Here is a 22356-nt window from a genome sequence, read left to right on the forward strand (position 1 = left end):
TTTGTAACATATATAAACTAGCCGTGCTTGAAAGTGACCTATGCTGATCCTAGAAGGTACACTCCTGTGAAGAACAGGGGTTGATTACTTTCACCAGACCAAAAGTCTTAGCTAATTATAAGGATTATTCTTAGTGGTAAAATCAGCATCTCTAAGGCACTTTCTGTGTATTCTGCTATGCATCATATTTTGGATCTCATTTTCCTCTTTCTAACGATTAATTCATGAGGTTTCAGCAAAACAGATCTTTTATGATCAACAGTTATTACTGACATTTTTAATGAGAATTATTTACTACTTTAGTTCTAATTATGTTGAATCATAGAATCATAGAATGGTTTGGATTGGAAGGGACCTTAAAGATCATCTAGTTCCAAACGCCCTGCCATGGGCAGGGAAACTCTCCACTACAACAGGTTGCCCAAAGCCTCATCCAACCTGGCCTTGAACGCTTCCAGGGATGGGGCATCTACAACTTCTCTGGGCAATCTATTCCAGTGCCTCACCACTCTCTGAGTGAAAAATTTCTTCCTTATATCCAATCTAAATCTCCCCTCTTTCAGTTTAAATCCATTACCCCTTGTCCTATCACTACATGCCCTTGTAAAAAGTCCCTCTCCAGTTTTCCTGTAGGCCCCCTTTAAGTACTGTAAGGCTGGGATAAGATCACCCCGGAGCCTTCTCTTCTCCAGGTTGAACAGCCCCAACTGTCTCAGCCTGAATCATAGCAGATGTCCCAGATTTTGGACAGCTTCTATCAGCTTCTCAATTGGAGGAGAAACCTGGGGTCAAAAATTGGGTTAGATGCTCTTAAAGCAATAAAGAACATCTGTGCTGCCCAGCAGCTTAGCCCAGCCTCAAAGTCAATTTCACTTTAAGAACTCATTCAAAACACGGTTTTAAGTAGAAAATAAGCTTTCTTGCTTTGATTTCTCTATTCCACAGTCCCACTAAAAAATGTCACCCTTATCTTTCAAATCCTGATTGTTTGCTTACATAATGTGAAATAATTCAGATGACTACAACATAGTATAATACTTGGGAATTTAATTACAGGCATCACATTACTGTATTAAATAGGAGCTGAAGAGGGCCTCTACTTCCAAAATTCATATGGCTTGTGGATAAGAAATAACAGATGCAAAAGAAGAAATGATAGTAGTATAAGAGAATAGGTACTGGCCTGTTACCACACACTTCTTCTGACATTCTTCCAGCGTTAGAAAGTTGTTCTCATTGCCATGGCATCCACCATATTCAAATATTTCACACTCACGGCTTTGAATATTGAAGTGATAGCGCATGTGGATTGCTTTGCATGGACCTTCATCTGCTTTCATGGCACAGACTGAATGCCCTAGTTTCAGTGGTGGTAAAGCAGCGTCTGTAACAAAAAGGAGAAGTAGAATAACTTTTATTAAGTTAGATTGTTTCACTGCATGGCATAACTTCAAAGCGAGATTGCTTGCATCTTCTGCTAGAGGTGCTACATAACATCTGGCTGTAAAGCTCTGAACACTCTAAGCACAGATGTAAAAAGAAAATCGTCATCTGCATTAGAACACAAATTCTATTCAATCAAACCAAATGCGTGGTTTCAATTTTCCACCAAAACAGCTCATATCATAAACTTTAACTCTTCATTATAAATCTCTAAATAGCCATGGATAGTGGCTTAGTCATAGGAGTTAGACAACAAGTCTGAACAAAAAATACATTGAGAAAATCCCAGCAGCTCCCAAAGACACACTGGCTATCCCTGCATAAAAAAAAAAAAAGGCAGAAAAAGGGTTTCTGGTGCTCTCACCCACGCACTTTAGTGAACAGAGCTCATAAAGACATCTCATAGCAAACAGTGTGGGATGAACTAAACGAGACATCCCTGAAGAGGGCACCATTCCCCTATCAGATTACACCTCACTGGTACATAAACCCATCTGGTACAATTAAAAGATCATCATACTGTGTTATTTTCTTTGATCTCACTGTTTTTGGACTGGAGCTTTCAAGAGCTAGTAAGCACACACCTAGAAAGTTAAGGTGAAAAGAAACTGTATCTTTTCAAATTGTGTCATTTCTGTGTCTTTCAATATACATTATTAGGTCAGGGACTGTTTTGTAAAAATTGTCGTATATATTGTGAAGAAGAATACTATCAATGTTTTACACCGTCAATGTCTATATGGAAATTCTGACTGACGATCTCTTCTGTGATACGATTCCCTTATCAATATGTGGTTTAACATCTTGTCCTGTTTTGCTTTTCCAAGGAACTATTTTACCCTAGAGGATTTTGAACACTTTACAAAGTTTGTGTGCTTTCAACAGCAGCCAGAACAGATCTGAATTTTTTCATTCATTCTCCCAGAGCTAATGAGATCGTTGATGTCTCTTAACATGTATATGCAAAAGTATCTATCAATGCTCTTTGCAGCAGCCCAAGAAACAGGGTAAAAAAAAAAAAAAAAGGATGACAACAAGCGTTTATGTGATTATTACTAACCAGATTTTAATTTTTAAATTAAAAGAATTTTAATTAAAAGAATCCACAAAAAACAGGCTTCATGACATGGTAAAAAGAAAACTGCTAGAACTACTACCTACTTGGTCTGTGGATATCTAATTTTAACATGCAGAATTTGCCTTATATAATCTTTAAATGAAATGCATAGCTGAGAGAAATTCTCATAAATACTTAGGTCAATGGAAGTTTATTAATTTTATTCCATTTGAGACATTTATTACTAATTTTATTCCATTTGAGCCATTATTATACCTACAGGAAAGAAACAATTTTCACTTGTTGCACTAAAATCTTTTAACTGATAGCATTTATATCCTTGAAAAATTAACAACCTTTATTACACAATTATCATCAATGCAAAAATTGTAGCACACAATTAGATCTTCCGAAAATGGATAATTTGTTGTTAAAATACAGATTAAGAAGACTAATTTCAACATTCTCCTTAAACATTCAGTCCCCAAAGTATTTTGTGACTGTTTCCTCATTAGTGAAATTATACATACAGATTTTGAAGTTAGGAAAATAGATTTGAAAACATTATTGAAGACTGTCTAAGAGAAAATGTGGATGAATTAAAAGAAACATTTTTAAGAGACGTTAGATTCAGTAAACATTCTATGGAACTCAGCTTGTCAAACAGATTTCTGAATTTCATTTCTTGCCAGTTTCCTTATCCGTGTCTTCCTAAATTCATGAAGAATTAAGATTTAGAAGTCCACAAGAGATTCAAAGTTGGACCTCAAGGTCTAAAGCTCTCCAAGAGGTTTGGGAATCCTTTGGAAGGGACTTAAAAAGGCTCAACTTGAAAAGTTCAGAGGATATTGAGTTGCAAAATGAAACTTTGGAATTCCCCCACTCAGTAATAGAGAAAAAATGCCTTCAAAACATCAAAGTTTTCAATAACTTGTGGAATAACTCCTGAAATGTTAAAATCACACATTCAGAGCTCCTCAGAAACAGATCCAACTCAAATGTCGTTGGCACGAGGGCTGGCAGCTCATTTATAAGCATGTTATTTTCTTGGCACACAAGAAATGAGATCTCCTACATGACCTGCGTCAGTAACCCAGGTCTGTCTAGAAGAGATTGTGAAAACTTAATAGGTTTCCTAACTACTGGAATTTCAGACATGGGGTTATGTCAGCTCATTTTGCTTGCTACATTACGCCACACTAATGTTGTGGGCCATCAAAACAGAAACAGTGTGCAAGCATAGCTACAAAACTACACAAAGACGATGAACAAATGGCTTAGTAGAGTTTATCTTAGGAACCTTCTGGTCTCAACTCCCAGCCTATTTCCCATCAAACCCACAGAACTAAAACACTGTTTTGCTTACTGCCCAAGGCCTTTCTGTTCCTCTGCAGTCACAGTGACACTGCTACCACTGTCAGATGCACTAACATCTGCTGCAAACATAATGACTATGTGTGTCACGCTTTTTGGCAATCATCAGATTTATTTTCTTAGGAGTGCTAGCAAGTTACCATACTTTGTACCCTGTGAAACCCCCAGAGGCCAAACCCTCCAACTTTGAACAATAACCAAGTGATTCTGAAGAAAGACATCTCAAAGGGATTCATGGGAACTGAATAATTTTGAACAGTGAAAGAATTCTCCCGTTATTTTACATCTGGGAAAACTCATCTCACACAGATGATATAACATTAGTCTTCCGACATTAGAGCAGCAGATGAGAAGGCAAGCGTGTTTGGCCAGTAGATCTGCATGGATACAAATCTGCCTGCACTCATTTTGCATGTGGAACACACCTTGAGAGAACTAAGTAAAAGGCCTCTGCTCTTGAACATTGGAACAAATTGTTCCTACAACATTTTAGGTCCCGTGTGAAGACCACAGGATATGACATTTAGGAAAGCTGTCTGTCAGGAAGGTCAGTGAATATTTTTCAATAGAAACACGGGAAGTTAAAACTGGAGGGAATTTTAATGGAGTTTCTTATGCAAGTTTTGGCATATTTCTATGGGATAAATAACTTGAGACCTTTTCTGACAGAAGTCCAAATTGTTTTTAAAAAACTCCAGTGAAGTAAAATTTCCAGCAACCTGAAGCAGACAGTTCCAGGATTTCACTGCCCTGCTCACAAAACAGGCCTTTTTTTTTGGTAATATACAACTCAAATATTCTTTATTACATATTAAATCATTTTGTACTTCCTTCAGTGCACAGATAGAATAATTTAAAACCATCCAGTCTTTCTTTCTTTCAGAAGACTTTTGTCTCCTCTTAATTACCTCTATACTAAATAAACTCCCTTCTTCCAATCTTTTTATTGGCCTTGCTTTCTAACCCTCTTCCGAATCTCCTTTGTATCTTTTCCTGTTGGTCTGGATTACTGTTAAAGTGTGCTGCCCAGAGCTGAACATAATCCTCTATCTGAAGCATTACTGGTGCCAAATAGAGTGGAATAATTGTCTTTCGTGTTTTTCTTAATATATCACAGAATTGCTTGCCTTTTTTTATAAGAACATTGCATTATTTTTGTAATGCTCTGCAACTTCCCCTTACTTTCCAGCAAATATAACTTTGCTATACACTTGCTTCAATGGTTGTGTTCCACCTTATATTTATGAATGCATTAACTTTCTTTAAGTATAGCACATTGCATGTGTCATTTTAAAAAGCAAATGAGTGTAATCCTCCACATTGGATCTGTCCCTATAGGATATCTATTACTCACCCAGTTTAGGCATCTGGTCTAAATAAGCTCAGAAAATCTATATAATTATAGGACTGTACTGCTCTAGACCAAGAAAATCGAGTTTGTTTTCCTAGAAATAAATTAAGTAATGGTCACAGCTGATGCTCACTGTCACACAAAAGTGATTACCTGACATACTAAAAATGAAATAAAGCAAAGCAAAACCTCCTCTCCTCTCCCTCTCCTCAAATTTTTAATTCAGTAACTTTATTACATCAGCTACATGAGTTTTCATAACAGAAGGTACCAAATGTCCACTGCTCTGTCTTAATAATCTTTCCCCTCCATAGTATCTGGTAAGTGCGAAGTAACGGTGACGAAATGGCTCACAATGAGCTCGAGTTTAGTTTAGATATTTTATGTCACTACCTTCTTCCTCCATTCCTTCAGCCTTCCTACTTTGGCAACTGCCAGAAACAGGATACTGGCCAAGACTGTTCCTACATAGCAAAGCTATTCTCACATTTATTGTCATTCACATGGCGAATTTTGCAACTCAAGACATGGCTGTTTAACACATGAACAGCTACGTGCAGTAATTTCATTGTGAGAGCTCTAACAATCTGCAATTAGTCATGCTGTTGCCCTGCGCACATGGACCTTATATGAACAATGCAAAGCACTACTATCACTTTACTATGAACAGCATAATATTTTGTAATATTATGAAATCACAAGTGGTGAATAACGTCTTTAATCCTCTTACATGAATACAAGTAAAACCAATACTCTTTCTCCTGGCTGCAGGCATAATACAAGACTATAATTTGATTTTCAGACTCTTAAGGATAATCTGCAGGGCTGTTTCTTAAAAATACATCCTTTTAATTAGAAAGTGAGCTGATTTCTCTATTATACCTATGGCATAATAGACATGAAAGACAACAGTATTATTGCACATATGCTTTTCAGAACAGAACTATAGAAATTAAATTGGGAAAATAAAACTTGGTCAGGAGTATTTCTGACTTTTTATGTAAAATACTTTCTGGTTACGGGTTCTCAACCTTATAAGACTTTGTGTAGCTATCCTTAATTATGAAGATATGCTGTCACCTTTCCAGGCTTTCTTGTAAATGTCTCTTTTTGATAAATGATATCAATACTAAGCACCGTGTCATTAATGAATAGCTGTTTCTTCTCTCTCCATTTTTGTCACTTTGACAGCTTCCCACCCGCACACTGTTCAGTGCTCTTCCTACCCATGTGTTTCCTACCCTTTCTTTAAGCAGTCACATTTATTCTTGATAAGCTTTCACATATGAATAAAAAGCACATTCAACTTGTGAGTCATTTTCTTCAGGCTTTGGAATATTGACTAAAGTGCTCTCAACCACATAAGGTATTACTGAACAATGTACATAAGCTAGTTATTTTTATATCTTTTATTTTTGTTATCATCCTTATTTATTTGTGGAAAATGACAGGTTTTGCCAGAAGAGAACAAACTGATAATCATTTTTATCCCATTGGACTTGACTTGCAACCTTAATTATTACTATTATATAAATACTAAGAGAAAAAAAAGCCTCATAGATTCGCAAAGCACTTGTACCCAATGTGATCCAAAAGTATGACATTACGAATAATGGATGCACAAAACTTATTTTATCTTTTAATACCAGAAATTTATTGAATTCTAGGGTAAAATATGTCAATGTTTTATAACTATCTAACTCAAAAAATAAATGCTATCAGTGATATTGCAGTCTACAAAATTTCTACAGCTAAATTCACTGAGACCAGAATTTCAGACTTAAGAAACCACAAATATAATTTTAATTAGCAACAAATTAATCATTTTATAGAAACAGATTACTGCCAAAGTATTTTTTTGTAAACACTGCAATCGAGTCTTCAGTAGTCACAAAACCAGAGTCCTAGCTTAGTTTCTAAGCATCACATTTGACTGTTTTTTATTTTCAAATGTAAGTCCAAAAGTTCACAACTGTTCCTCATAGTAAACCAGTTACTGGTTGTATAATCTTAAATGACTGGTTGTAAAATAATCAATGATAAAATAACACACAATAAAAAGACTTTAATTTCCTTGAGATGATTTTCTTATTGACTTTTATTTAAAAAGTAAGCAAATAGAATAAAAAAAATCTAGCAAATTTCTTGTTCTGGTGATGAAGTGTGTTATTTTAACAAGCAAGACAATTTGACCTTCATGAACTGCAAGCTTAGGCTAAGGATTTTTATAAAACTAAGAATTACAGAGTAGAGCAAAGATAAATGTGACTTTGTCCTCCAACAAGAAAGGCATTTATGTACTTCAAGGTTAAAGAGAAACAAATTTATTCAATATGAAACAGCCTTAACTACACAACCATGCTAAGTATATGCGTAACGTGGAACGCCACAAATCTTAAATTTAGCGACTAACTGTGACACCATCCAAAAGCACTTGCTTCACTTGTAGTATAGCCATGATTGGGCGCGATTAACATTTTTTTGTCAAGGAACACTGCTGCAAAAGACTGATAGAAAGAAATAATCTGGATGGAAATCAGACAAGACATGGGCAGATTAAGTAGAGTGCCAACACAAAAAAGGGTTCCCCTTAGCTGCATTCCCATTTAGGCTTCAAAATCAGACCTGTCAAATGGGAGAAATATCCACTGCATAGTTCTCTTGAGCTTAAGAAAGAGATCACAACTTTAAATCATTTTCTCAAAGGAAAGAAGAATATTTTAGTATGGCCCAAAAAGTGTATTTTTCCCTCATGTGCTTTCCCAAAACTGTTTGGGAGGAAATTAAAATATCTTTCACAATGATATCCAGTATAGAATTTTGGTCTACCTTACTTAATTTCAATGAAGTGAAAGCAAACAATGATCTTACAATGGTAAGAATACAAGAATCTCCCCTGTCTAACAGTCACACTTGTGACATTATTTTTCTTAACAAAAATCTCTAACTGCAAGTTTTTATTTATCCAGCAGTATCAAATCAGTTGGGGCTATACTAAGAGCCTCTTCAAGGCTCAGAAAAACAACTAGGGCAGTCCATCTTTAGACCAAACTTTGCAAATTAAACGTGACTCAAGAGAGCTGTGCACAGGACAGAGTAACACCAGTCTACAATGTTATTCATAATGTTTCTGCTCCATTTGTGTGAGGAGATAAGACCGGAGTTTACCAGCTTTGTGTTCTTTTCCTTAAACATGGAACATTTCCATGGGTTTTAAAGCAGAGCTTTAAAGAAATAATCTTGATAGCTAAGAAAATGTTTGATTTGGATTAGAAGTTCCAAAAAGCAAGGGAAACGGAAGACTTTATAGAAGGCAATTTTCCTAGAGCTTAAAGCAAAATTCTGAGCAACATTTTGTTAGTTAGAAACAAGTGCATTTTTAACTTGGTTCCACTTTCAAAAGTTTCGCAGAAAAATTCTCAAGTGCAGAATTAAATCTACAGTGGATTTTAACATAGTGGGGTTTGTTATTTGAGACAGTTTTATGTGTCGGTTTTGTAATCTCTTACCCAGAACATCCTCTTCTTCGCCATCATCTAAGTCAGTAGCTGCATGCCCAGTCATACAGATGAACAGCAAGATAAAGGTTAAAGGTAAGGAACGTCCCTTCTTTCTTCCTTTCATCTTTCCTGTAACATATAAATGACAATATACACTTCAACCAAATTCCTTGAGTGATCTGCAAAAGTCATTAACAGGGTAGTGCATAGCTATATGGGTAGATACACAAACTGGGAGCTTTGGAAACAATGATGTGAGTCATGTTAGTATAATTATATTGTAAGCACAATGGAAAACAAGACAAGATTTATAGTTGTGCTCAGCTGATTGCAAGTCTCCTATTCCATCTCCAGTACAGATTAGAGATACTGCTATTATTTTTATATTGAATCTCCATTACAGTGAAAAACACTGAAAGATGTCTTCTTTTTTTTTTTTTCTTTTTTTTTTTTTTTTTTGTAAAGGAACAGAATTTTGGGATCAAAGGAATTTCTATTTTAGCTGGACAACATGACAGCATTAATTTTTTTATCATAATGCTTTCCTGCCAAAATAAACCAAAGAATGTATTTGTCTTTCCTTTTAAGCTCAATTTTTAAGCTTAATTTCTACATTGACATATAAAATCCTTTGTTAACATAAAGTCTGGCAAAATGATTGGCAAAATAAATCATATATCATTTTGTGCTATTAATCACAATTTTTAAACAAACTTTCTTCAAATATTATTTTTTTATTTCTATGAGCAAATTCAGAAATTGTTGCTTTCTACTACAGACATAAGAACTACTCTTGGAATAGAAATAAACTTGTTGCAAATTCTGAACCATCATGGAAACTGAGAAAATACACAAGAGCCACAAGAGCTCATTTTCACATATTTTTCAAACAAATAGAAGTATTATCCTTATTCACGTTTCTAACTAGAACTCTGGTTTTACATTGCTATACTATTTTACATACTAAAACTTAACCTAATGAGGTATTATTTTTCCCCAGCAACAAATTTCTAGAGATCTGTTTGCTCCATTCAGAGTGAATAATCCATAAATAATTTTTGCCCAACCTCTTTACTGGAGGAATTACTTATGGGCTGCTTGGCTGATCACGGGATATCCCTACAATATCGCTAAAACACAGGGAAAAAAACCATGGCATTGTGCTGTGGATTTATCAGTTGTCAGTTCACTCTAACATGCCAGATGCGTAAACTTAATTACATTCATTAATGCTACTGTCTACATTTACTTGTGTACTCCATCTGCTTTCATTTGCCTTACTTTTTTGTCACTTTAGAAGTCCCTTGTTTATATGTGGTAATTATGTGCTAGTTAATTTCCATTTTCTAATACCATCATCCACCCAGCTGTTGTCCCAGTGTTATCTCACCATTGACTTTTTAAAATATTATGTGATCAAAGGAAAGGAAGAGTCTTTACTGAAATGCTCAGTACTATCCACTGAATACTTTTGAGTTACAGCATCCGACAGTAGCATTTGTATGCTCTCTGTTTGGGATATTCTCAGCATTTCTTGTCATTATTCAGATAATTTTCAGTTTTCCAGTCAAAGAACAGATATTCCCTCTCCATTTTTTTTCTGAGTACAGTACATACTATAACTTAAATTGAAAGCAAAGTAACTGTTCCAGACCAAGGGCAATGACCAACTTTGACATTACTGTCACAGCCTCAGGAATTTCGCCCTGAATTTGAACTGCTTCTGTGAAAGTGGATGAAGTTTAACGCCGAAAGATCCACAGATATAGATCTCTTTATACACTATCTGGCAAAAATAGTGTCTTAGACTTCAGATGCTAGAAATAAATCACCTGTGTAATAAGCAAATCTTTTAACATATCGAAATAATATCATGTAAGAGTGTAACACAAATCCAGAATAAACTGAGAACACATCTTTAAAAGGAGTCTATTGACTACATTTATGTACAAAGTGAACAGAGGTAACAAAGTTTCTTTTCTGCTTTCATAGTCCATTCTATGATTTCCAGAAACAGATTACCTCTTAAAACGCATTTGGCCCAAGATTTTCTTCCATGCAAAGCTTTGTAGCACATAGCCTTGAAAGAATTTTACTTTTTATCCAAGGGTTAGAGAAATAGTTACAGCAAATCTTTTTTTGACCCTGATAAAAAGTCCAGTTCTGCTTTAAAAAGGGAATAAGTAACTCTGTGCAAGGTACCCTGAAGTTGTTTAAGATTGTCTTTATGATTTGAGAGACTTCTGAGTTATGATGTTAGTTTGACATTATCTAAAATTAAAATAAATCTAAAGAGAAAATTTAAGAAGATAAAAAAAAAATTGTATGGGGAGAAACATTAAGTAAAAAATCTCAAACAACAGCACAAGAGTAAGTCCTTAACATTACAATGTAAATAAAGGTGGTGATAGTTTGAAATCTAGGCTGAATAAAAGCAAAAATATCATCAAATATTCAGATTTGATATTTAGATAGATAATCATAACAGATCCTAATTTTTCACACTTTGCCTGGCTGATGTGAGTTCATGGGAATAAAAAATTAAAAAATAAAACTTCAATTTTAGCTTTTGAAATGATGTGGGAAAGGGTAATTTTCTAAGTCAATTGTTTTCCTTAGAAGTTTTTATTTGTAACCACTGGCACAGTTGTGACCCTTCATGAAGGAACTTGCAAATTATCCCTGACCTCAATTGTCCATAGATTAATTCCAAATTTGCCCCTGTGCCCTCATTTTCTATATTTGAGTTTTTCCAAACATGATGATAAAACTCTCAGTAGCTCAGGAAAATTTTATTTGAATTTGCTTTTGGATCACTCAAGTTGAGGCCTTGGTTCCTTCTTCCAGGAATCTGCAGAGCATAGATTTAGATTACAAAATTTATACTTAGTCACGCAATATTTCCAAAAACCTGTTACCAAATAGAAGAAAAATATGAGAAACAATCAGCCAGAAATGGAATCCTCAATATGTTTCTATTTCTCATTTGAAGGTGACTCTTTAAAATAGAATTTTGTATATCATGAGCTACTGTATACAACTGTCACTGTGTGATTATGAGGATAAACTAGAGCATTTATACAGAAAACAAAAATCTTACCAGGCCATAGTATTTCTTTTCTTCCACTCAACTGCCACATTTTGCTGAAACACATATCATGTGAAAAGCAGGGCTTCCTGATGCTTGGGAAATTCCCCAAGAGGAAAAATTTAGGCTGTATAACTGCGTATCTGTCTTACTGCAAAGTCTACTGACCAAAGACAATCTCCTTTATCTTCTTGCTAACCTTCCCCCAAGGTCACACATTCTCAGAACATTGTGTCAGGTATGAGTGGAGGTGGGATGTAGGGGGTGAAGGTTTTAGTACTGAAATACTTAAATCCTTCTGTAGCTTAATTAATTCTTATAATTCCTAAAAGAAGAGTGAAATCCAAGATCAAAGTGAACTTGGCACTGCTTTTTCAATTAAAGAACCCGAACCCTCTAGAAAAGTCTGTTTTCTGATTTAATGTGCAGCTGCCCAGTAACAGAGATTTAAAGCTGTAAGCCTCTTATGATATTGATTTTATTTCCTTTTTTAATGCAGTCTGTTTATTTTTTATTGTATTTACATGGAAAGCACGTTTCAAAATACTTCATCTATGATGTTTGGCTCAGTAAAATAACAAATGCATACATTTGTGAAGGACTGTCTGTCATGGGAAAGGTAGGTATTGTTAAGAGTTTAAATAATCCATGTTAAACAGTTTGATTATTTAGGGTAAACTCTGAAAATCTCTAGGGGTAAATGTAGCCCCTTACTCCAGAAGGGCTCTAATTTAGGACAGCCAGGAATCAGTCCAACGTTAATTCCAGCTTTTCTCTACATCAAAGTGTCATTAATGCAATTTTCACAAAATTTCTAAGACATTTCCTTAGGAAGTGGCACTCTGTTGCTTGCGAAGTAACTTCATTTCGAATGAGGCATTTTTATATCTATAACAGACAATGACCAAGTTACCTGACGAAGAGGATCGAAGATCTATGGGTAATAATTGATGCTGATTTATTTACTGGTTTATTTAAATGCTTTCATTTGTGAATAATGCCATTAGCTTCCCTCAAGCTGGAATATAGGTAGACAAAGCAGACCACAAGCAATCAAGGAAGTTCCTGGTAACGGATCCTTATTATCCGGTCTTATAACCAGGCCACCTAAACACAGAAATATGAGAAAGCTCTCAAAACTTCTTTTGCTAAAGACAGACAGGCATAAAACTCGGTGTGCTTTCTGTGCAGTTTGCACACTCTGGAGTCAGATCTTTTATGTGTGTGTGCATTTGCTTAGCAGTCTCTTCAACACCAATTTCTATAGTTACCAGAAGGTTTAGAGGCAAACTTTTCTTCAGCATGGTGTTCATCTCTAACTAGCTACCTGGAAAAGCCAAAATAAAAGCTTGCATTTCTGGTAGCAGCCATAGCCAGACAGCTTTAGAAAAATGGCACAAAGTGACATTGTAATGACTGTAAAAGTGACTCATTCACACTGACAGCCCAGGAAATGGAAGCGCATACACACACCAAAAAAAAAAAAAAAAGAAAAAGGAAAAGGATGTAAGTAAATAGAGGAATGAATAGCAGGAGATTGGACACGCATAGTCAGAAGCTGAATTTAGCACAGCCTAAAACTACATAAAAAAAGGACTAATTAGTCAGAATTAGAGCACCTCTGTTATAAAAGCAGATCTTTTTCTGTTCACTACACTTTAGAGGCATTATATTTGTCCTATAATATCTTGTACTACCTACTAGGACTCGTATGACAGAGATTTAACTAGACCGTACCTGTAGCATTGTCTCCCAGCCTGGAGAGTCAGTGAGTTCCCTTAAAAAGTATTTTATTACACGTGCTATTTTGCAGCTGTTTGAAGCATCATGTTTTCTTATTTACTTTGGAGTAAGTATGAAGAATGAAATAAGTATGAATTCTACCACCTCTGCTCTGATGTAAACTGAACAAAGAATGATGATATATGCCCTAGTTTTGCAAGTCCCAGAGTCAGTGCTGATTTCTCATTCCGCAGAGCAAAGCCTTGCAGCGTCACAGTAACTTAAAAAGGGAGGCAGTCTACTGTGAATCAGCAGCATGCAAACATTACTGATTGAAAGCACGAGCTAGGGCAATTACCCCTCCTCGATTTATCTCCCTCCTGTCCTGTGCAGTAGCAGCCCTAACTTTCAACCAGTCCTGAGACCAGAGACTCCATTAGATTCCTCCAGGAATTTCAAAATTCCTTCTTGTTATGAAAGAGGATTTTGGTTAGTTACCTACCTTTCATCATGTTGACTTGCTGCTGTATTATTCCAGCCTCTTAAATTCCCCCGTGAAAATTGCGAAGTGAAAATTTAGAAAAACAAACCCACTTTGGTTCTGTTTGCATTAAGGTTGTAAACGCTGCTCTGCAAACACAATTGATAAACTAATTGAGAAGAAAACCTTGATATGTTTTGAAACTGAAACAAAAAAACCCCAAATTAATAAGCATACCACAAGAACACCCTTCTTATTTTACAGAACTATAGACCTCTCTTGCCTTTTCATGTTCCTTTGTCAACTACATTCACTTGTGCTTTAAAATTGTTTTCCATTTTCCCAACTTAGTTGCAGGACCTATTTACTCCCTTTTCCTAGTGAGCTCACACCTGACACTGAGTACTTTTGTCATCCTGTCTCCACTCAACTTCTCTTGTGACATAGCTCTGGACCTTAATTTCCTCCTCCATTGAGAAGTTCTCACCTGGCTCAGTCTGGGTTTCATATCCATGATAACCATCACCTGGGAACTGGATATATTCTGGAAGGCAGTGAGATGATAAGAGTGTGCCTTGGGAGAAGTAGCATGCAAGAAATTCTCCTAGCTCCCTGATCATGCAGTGCAGAGCACCTGATGCAACCGTCTAAGTGAATTACAAACTCTGAAATTAAGAGTGATTTTTAAAAATAGCTGCACTTTTCACAGGAACACTGAATTTGCCTACATCAAATCACATGACCACTAGCGATGCCTGTATGGACAACGACAAATGATTTTGTAGCTATTTCTACTAGTCATACAGAAAAAAATCCAAAATAAAACACATGGCACAGGACCCAACACTACAAGCTTATCATAAAGGACATTATGAGAACATCATTTGAATTTCAGTTTCCACCTCACAGAAGACTGATTCAAACAGAAATAAAGATATAAGCCAGTTATTTATTTAGATGTGGCAACGGCATCTGACATGCCACATCCCAGCCTGAGGTAAATCTCTACTCCACATATACAGCCTGATTTCATTGGGATGTAGTTTTCAATAGGGAAAGAAAATACTATTTTGCTCCTACCAAAATATTTTATAATGGACTAAACCAAGCTGGTAGTTTACGTAATTTTGTAAATCTTAAAAAACAAAACACTAAACTCACCACACTCAAACCTGTTCTATTTGGACAGAAATTACCTGTTTGTAGCAAAAATATGTCATGTAATCCTATTTTCAGACAGGGAACGCCTTCAGCATCCTAATATTAGCTACCCTCAGAGCACAAAAGCCATTAGCAAAACAGACAAGCGGCAATTTTAGGAACACAGCATGGCAGTCCCAACATTAGCATTATAAAGCTTCTAGCCTTTTTCTTTTCCTAGCAGTTTGGACTGGAAAAGTATAGTGCACATTTTCAAATCTCAGCTGTGCTTATTGATAAATAGTCATGTATTCAGAGGCCAGGTAACTTACCACAACCTTTTCTAATGGAGAGAGTAATTTCAGTGCTGAATATTTGTTATCAGCCCAGTTGGGCGTAATTTCACATTGTACAGACTACAGAAACACAACTACTCAATTTCACCATGGTGAAGCTGTCAGCTACTCGAAATATAACAGGCAGGCATAGGAGGAAACTACCTGCCACACTAATACCTCTCGTGACTGATTTTGATCATATCTCACTATTAAACTTTTGTAACCTCATCATCACATAGATTATTACATTTTGCACGTATACCGAAAAACACAAGTTTCCTTGCTTTGTCAAGCAAGTTTAGCTCACCCTGTGTATCTTCCCAGCTGGAGACACCACATAAATTTTTACTGCAATGGATGTATGAGCTTTGGATCATCACATATGTCAGAAATGCTGTAACTATCATCAGTGGGAATAGCCCCAGACTCAGACTGCTTCAGATTATCATCCTACAAATACTTAAAACCAACATAAACGAACAATGCCATAGAAAACAAAAGGTCACATTCCCTTCATCTTTCACCATAGTATATAGGTAGTGCTGCTAATTCTGGTGGCCGTGCCAGCTTCTGTGGACCTAGAACATTGATCAGGTAAGTCTCAGAGCACAGAAAACTTCAGCCTCATCTTTCTACACTACTTTTTCACTTACTGATGAAAGCATAAATCATTGTCTAGGATCTCATTATGCTAAAGACTGTACAAATATAGAGGATAAAGATTGCTTCTTGGCCAAAGTAGAAAATGTTTACAGAAAATGCTAATACACTTTTACAGACCTTTCTGTGATGTTCATGAAAACGATACCAGCTAGGTATTTCCTTCATATAATATTTGTATTTCTAATTTACTTGCTGCAATTGATTTTGTCAGTTAAATTGTTTTAAAATCAGTTCTTTTAGAATGCTCTATTTTCTGGAAGAAGGTTGAACTTTCTTGTATTCAGACCATATCCGAGGTCAACATGTTCAAATGCCTGGTTTTATTTTTTCACTACACAATAAATCACATTAACTAGTGAACTTCACAGGTAAAATCAGTTATGAATGGCACATATCAGGGAAGATGGCAATGTTACTAAGGATGGAAAATGAACAGCTATATTAACAGCAACAGGAAATAATTCAGGAAACTGAACAAAGGACTAAAAATAAGCCTATTTTGCTGTGAAATAACTGTGAGAGGAAAGGAATTATACAATTCTCCATATGGTTTTGCTTCATTCTGTCCTTAGGGACATGCTGTCCCTTTTGTAAAGTAAAAACAGTTTCATAAGAGAAATTCAAAGAAGGCAGTAATTTGTCTCTGTTTTAAAGGCAGTTCTCCCTGGTTTCATTGTGAAGAAGAGCTTTAAATACGAAGACCTCATCTTCATTCCTTACCAAAATATCTATCCAGTTTTTGTTTCTTTAGGAACTGTCAGCTTCTCCTAGTTTTTAGAGAGAAAATATGACTGTTCAGAATGTAGCCCAAACAAAGAGCAATAATAAGTACTGGAATTAGACAGATTTTAAACAGTTTGCTCCAGAATTGTGCCATATTAGTGTCATGTAAATCTTGAGGCTCCTAAGTTCTACTGATATTCTATTTTTTGATTTTAAAATTTCTTTTCTTGTTCCTGGACACATGCTCTGACTCCTTCTGGAAGGCATTCTCAGAACATACTGAATGCACACCAACAAAATCATGATAAAATCAAAGCACTTCAAGCAGCTATCACTTTATTTTAAAACACATAAGAGAGTTATTGCCAGAATCATCTTTTTAAATTAAACATAGGTGCTAAAGCAGCTTCCCAGAACGTGAAAGACAGTTTCAATGTCTCTTTTTTTTCCAGAGGAGACTTAATATTCATGTTTCCAGAAACTATCCTAATCCCATTGATATATCCATGACAGCAATCTGTGTTCTGCCTCTTAAAAGTAACTCAACATCCACAGAGTCAGAAGAGTAGCAAAAAGGACATCAGTGCCTCTGTACGAGAGGGCAGACAATCTGAACGTTAGTATCTGCTCCTGCTTATGTATTTAAATGGGAATGGTTATTGGAGAAACATGTAACAGACCTTGAAGCTAGATCTGGAATCCAATAACTCTCCTTCTCTAACTGTGGCTCTAGTCTAGCTAGAGGCGAGATTTCAAACTAACGAAAGGCTCTGGACATGTTCTCTGAAAGCTTGTTAGGAAGATTGTTCTTTTACACCTCTGCTTTGTTTCCTAGACACACTGTATCTTGGACCACTTCTCCCCTAATCTCTTAAAATTTCCTCTCTGACAGAAACTCTGCCTCTTTTTTGTACACCCTGGAAGGACTGGGAGCCCAAGATTGCTGGTTGACTTTCAAGTATCATCTCCTCCAAGTTCAAAGGCATTGCATCCCTAAAAGGAAGAAATCAGGCAAAACCACCAGGAGACCTATATGGACAAACAACTCCTGGCTAAAATCAAATATAAAAGAGGATTACACAAAGCATGGAAGCAGGGACTGGTAACCTGGGATGAGTACAAGGAAGTTGCTCGTGTACTCAGAGACCAGGTTAGAAAAGCTAAGGCCCTGACAGAGTCAAATCTGGCCAGCGATATTAGAAATAACAGAAAAGGATTTTATAGGTATGTGAGAGAAAAAAGAAAAACGAGAGAGAATGTGGGGCCTCTCCAGAATGATACGGGTGACCTGGTTGCTGAGGACATGGAGAAGGCTGAAATTTTCAACAACTTTTTTGCCTCAGTCTTCACTGGCAACCACTCGGATCACACCACCCAAATCACAGAGGATGTTGGCTGGGTCTGGGAGAGTGAAGAACCACCCAGGGTAGGAGTAGATCAGGTCTGGGAACACCTAGAGAACCTGAAGGTGCACAAGTCCATAGGACCTGATGACATACATCCACGAGTCCTGAAGGAACTGGTGGCTGAAGTTGCTAGGCCACTAGCCATCGTATTTGAGAGGTCCTGGAAGTCTGGTGAGGTTCCTACAGATTGGAAAAGGGTAAATGTAACCCCCATCTTTAAAAAAGGGACCAAGGACAACCCGGGAAACTACAGACCAGTTAGCCTTACCTCTGTGCCAGGTAAAATCATGGAACAGATTCTCCTGGAAGCTGTACTAAGGCACATAAAAAGTAACCAAGTGGTTGGTGACAGCCAACATGGCTTCCCTAGGGGCAAGTTGTGCCTGACTAATTTAGTGGCCTTCTAAGACAAAGCTACAGTGCTGGTTGACATGGGTAAAGCAACGGATGCCATTTTCCTGGACTTATGCAAGGCGTTTGACACTGTCCCACATGACATCCTTGTCTCTAAAATGGAGAGACACGGATTTGACCGAAGGACCACTCGGTGGATAAAGAACTGGCCGGATGGTCACACTCAAAGAGTTGTGGTCAATGGTGTGATGTCTACATGGAGACCAGTGTCAAGCAGTGTCTCTCAGGGATCTGTTCTAGGTCCAGTGCTATTCAACATCTTTGTCAGCGACATGGATGATGGCATTGAGTGCACCCTCAGTAAGTTTGCCGATGACACCAAGTTGTGTGGTGCCGTGGACTCACTTGAGGGAAGAGATGCCATCCAGAGGGACCTTGATAGACTTGAGAACTGGGCCAGTGCAAACCGCATGAGCTTCAACAAGTCAAAATGCAAGGTCCTTCACCTGGGTCGGGCCAATCCTAGGCATAAATACAAACTGGGCACAGAGTGGGTTGAGAGTAGCCCTGAAGAGAAGGATTTGGAAGTGTTTATAGATGAGAAGCTCAACATGAGCCAGCAGTGCGCTCACGTGGCCCAGAAGGCCAACCGCATCCTGGGATGTATCAAGAGAAGCGTGGTCAGCAGGTCAAGAGAGGTGATTCTCCCCCTTTACTCTGCTCTTGTGAGACCTCACCTCGAATACTGCGTCCAGTTCTGGTGTCCCCACCATAAGAGAGACATAGATTTGTTGGAGTGTGTTCAGAGGAGGGCCACAAAGATGATCCAGGGGCTGGAGCACCTCTGCTACGAGGACAGGTTGCAGGAGCTGGGATTGTTCAGCCTTGAAAAGAGAAGACTTTGGGGGGACCTAATAGCTGCCTTCCAATACCTGAAGGGAACCTACAGGAAGGCTGGGGAGGGACTTTTTACAAGAGTGTCCACTGACAGGACAAGGGGAAATGGGTTTAAGTTGAAGGAGAACAGATTTAGATTAGATCTTAGGAAGAAATTCTTCAGTACGAGGGTGGTAAGATGTTGGAATAAATTGCCCAGAGAAGTTGTGGATGTCCCCTCCCTGGAGGTGTTCAAGGCCAGGTTGGACGGAGCCTTGAGTATCCTGGTCTAGTTGAGATGTGTCCCTGCCCATGAGAGGGAGGTTGGATTAGATGGTCTCTGAGGTCCCTTCCAGCCTATGCCATTCTATGATTCTATGAAGTATTCATCAACAATTTATAATTTTTTACCATTAGACTTTCAGAATTAACTCTCTGGTTAGATTAAGGATAGATAAATTCAATGCCATTAATTGTTCTCTCTCTCCTGAGACAAGATCATAAAACTTTAATTTACAGTTATTCTGCATTAGGAATATTGAGTTTTCATTAGCAATATTGGTAAATGTGGGCATGGCATTAAAAGGCTAAATGCACTTTAAAGGTCATATAACTACACCAGACAGCTGAAACACATTAAATCTCCAAATTGTGAACTGTGCAATGTAAGGATAAACATAAACACTACTGAAAGTCAATTCAAAGCACACTCGGAGATTCTCCAGAATGAAAGTTATAAAAATATCAAAGAAATGGATTTGTCAAGCAATTGCCCCACATGACTACTTTTTAATGAACCCTTTCACATGGGACATATTTAACAGGAGAAAAGGCCAAAGCAGAATGTGTTTTAATCATCTTTACCTCCTCAGTATTGCTTTGTGTGTATTACACATGAAATAAACTCAATTACAATTCTCAAATTCAGCTTAAACAATAATCCAGATTAATTGCTGTGGCTATAGATATTTGCTGCCTTCACAATCACAAGCTCTCTCCTAGCAGAATTAAAGAATGAGCAGAATATTATGAAGGGTAAAGGCTGACAATTTTTCCCAAGTAGGTGCCTAGCATTTCCTAAAGCATGCCTTTGCTGTTCATATCTATACTGACAGCTGGACTTCCTGTCTTTGCGTCTGTCCATCAGACATTCAGGAAGGAAGGTTTATATCTTTACGTGTTTTCCATGCAGTACTTTGGTGACTAATTACTAGAATACTGAGTCACATCGACCTTTCACATACTCCCCCATCCAAATTGTCACTGTTCTCCCTCTTCCACTTTTCCCAGTGTTACATGCCTTTTCCACATTTAAATGGTATTTAGATTTTATAAAACACAATTATTTATTATTTAGCTAACTTTTTTTTTAATATAGGCTAGCATCACTGTTTTTCATTACACAGTTACTGAAAATGAAGTTTATGTCAATTCCTTCAAGTAAAAGATTACAAAAATCACCAATAATATTCTGGATCTTCAGAGGAAGGCGCAGGGGGGAGGGGAGAAGCGGTGATGTGTGTTTGTTACATTGGCAGCACCGTAAGCCTCATTTACTACCCTCCTCATTATTCAGTTTTTTTTAGTTTCTTGAGAATGTCAACATACATTGTGAGTGAAATCGGCTTGTAGTAGCATCAGCCTAATTTCTTTCTCCTAAAATGTTCTTTTACTTCTCAAAATACTAACTGCTTCAAATGCTACATGCCTTAGAAGGATTTGAAAAAGCCTGTCAGACCACTCTGCCTGAATCCAGCTCCCCTTGTAGCTACTGTAGTGGAGAAATTGCTTTAAAAACCAAGAGCTTTTTCTCAAACTCCAGCTATTGATCAAAATTAAAACATTCACCTTTAGGACAACTTTCTTTCAAAGAACTGTCTTGGAGCTCAAAGTACCTCACTCTGACATTCTGATGACCAAAGATTAATTATATTTGTAATCACAAAAGTATATGCATTGTCCTACTGTTTCAAATTTACAGAGAAAAAAAGACTCCCTTTTCCAGCACTCATTGCTGGACTTTGAATCTAAACAGCTGACTACTGCATCTACCACATTCTAAAGAAAACATAACAGTAGATACTCCTTTCTGCCAGCTAAAGAAAAAAAAGACACCTGTCATGTAAAACGGAAAGTCTGTTACACAGTACTCACCAAACTCCTAGCAACAGTTCTTGAAGAAAGAAAGAATTCCTTAATCAGTGCTGCATATGATCCTCCCCTACTCCTTCACGCTGAAGGGGTGTGCTGTAAAGCTACAAAGGCAGGATTGCAACCTGATCTGAGAGCAGGCTCTTGCTTGCGGATTAATCAGCTACTCGTTGTTCTTGCTTTTGTGGAGCACATGGGTTCACTCCGGGTGGAAGTCAGAGATCTGCAGCAGTGGCAGGGACGCTTCCTGTTTAAAGTTTTCAGATCTGCCTGCAGTTTTGAGCAACTATTTTCTAAACAGCACTAGCTGAAATGAAATGCACTTTTAAAAAATGAGAGAGTCTGCAGGATATTCTGTTCATTGTACCTCACAGGTTTTGGTATAGCTCGTGAGGATGCCATATTCACTGCCTGTTTAAGAGAGATATGTTACCGTTTACTGTTGGCTTTTGTTTGTCTGTTTTTAAATAACGCCCACGCTGGTTGCTCTACATCTGGGCTGCATTCATCACAGTATCTGGAGCTGTACTACAAAGGCTATTCTGCCTTCAACTAGAACATATCGTCTATTTACAAATCATGCTGATACATGCTAAAACTAGAGTTAAGCATCACTAGGAGTACCATTGCTGAAGACAGGGATGGGGACTCTAGTTGTTAAGACTGAGACCTTGTAATGTGGATGTAGA

General features: G+C 37.2%; 1 protein-coding gene across 2 annotated transcripts in view; it reads right to left on the reverse strand.

Annotated features, from left to right (window-relative positions):
- Positions 1-21865, reverse strand: part of TFPI (tissue factor pathway inhibitor) — a 42698-nt gene extending 20833 nt beyond the window's left edge. The window contains exons 1-3 of one of the 2 annotated variants that reach the window (XM_086615500.1): positions 21671-21865; positions 8735-8854; positions 1184-1384 (exon numbers count right to left, since the gene is read on the reverse strand). In XM_086615500.1, coding sequence (XP_086471626.1) covers positions 1184-1384; positions 8735-8849 — 316 coding nt within the window. In that variant the 5' untranslated portion in view covers positions 8850-8854; positions 21671-21865. Of the gene's footprint in view, positions 1-1183; positions 1385-8734; positions 8855-21670 lie in introns of those variants that run through there. The other variant, XM_086615501.1, reaches the window with a different exon arrangement.
- Positions 21866-22356: the final 491 nt, after the last annotated feature.

The sequence above is a fragment of the Tauraco erythrolophus genome, chromosome 8, assembly GCF_009769465.1.
Source record: "Tauraco erythrolophus isolate bTauEry1 chromosome 8, bTauEry1.pri, whole genome shotgun sequence".
Lineage (NCBI taxonomy): Eukaryota > Metazoa > Chordata > Aves > Musophagiformes > Musophagidae > Tauraco > Tauraco erythrolophus.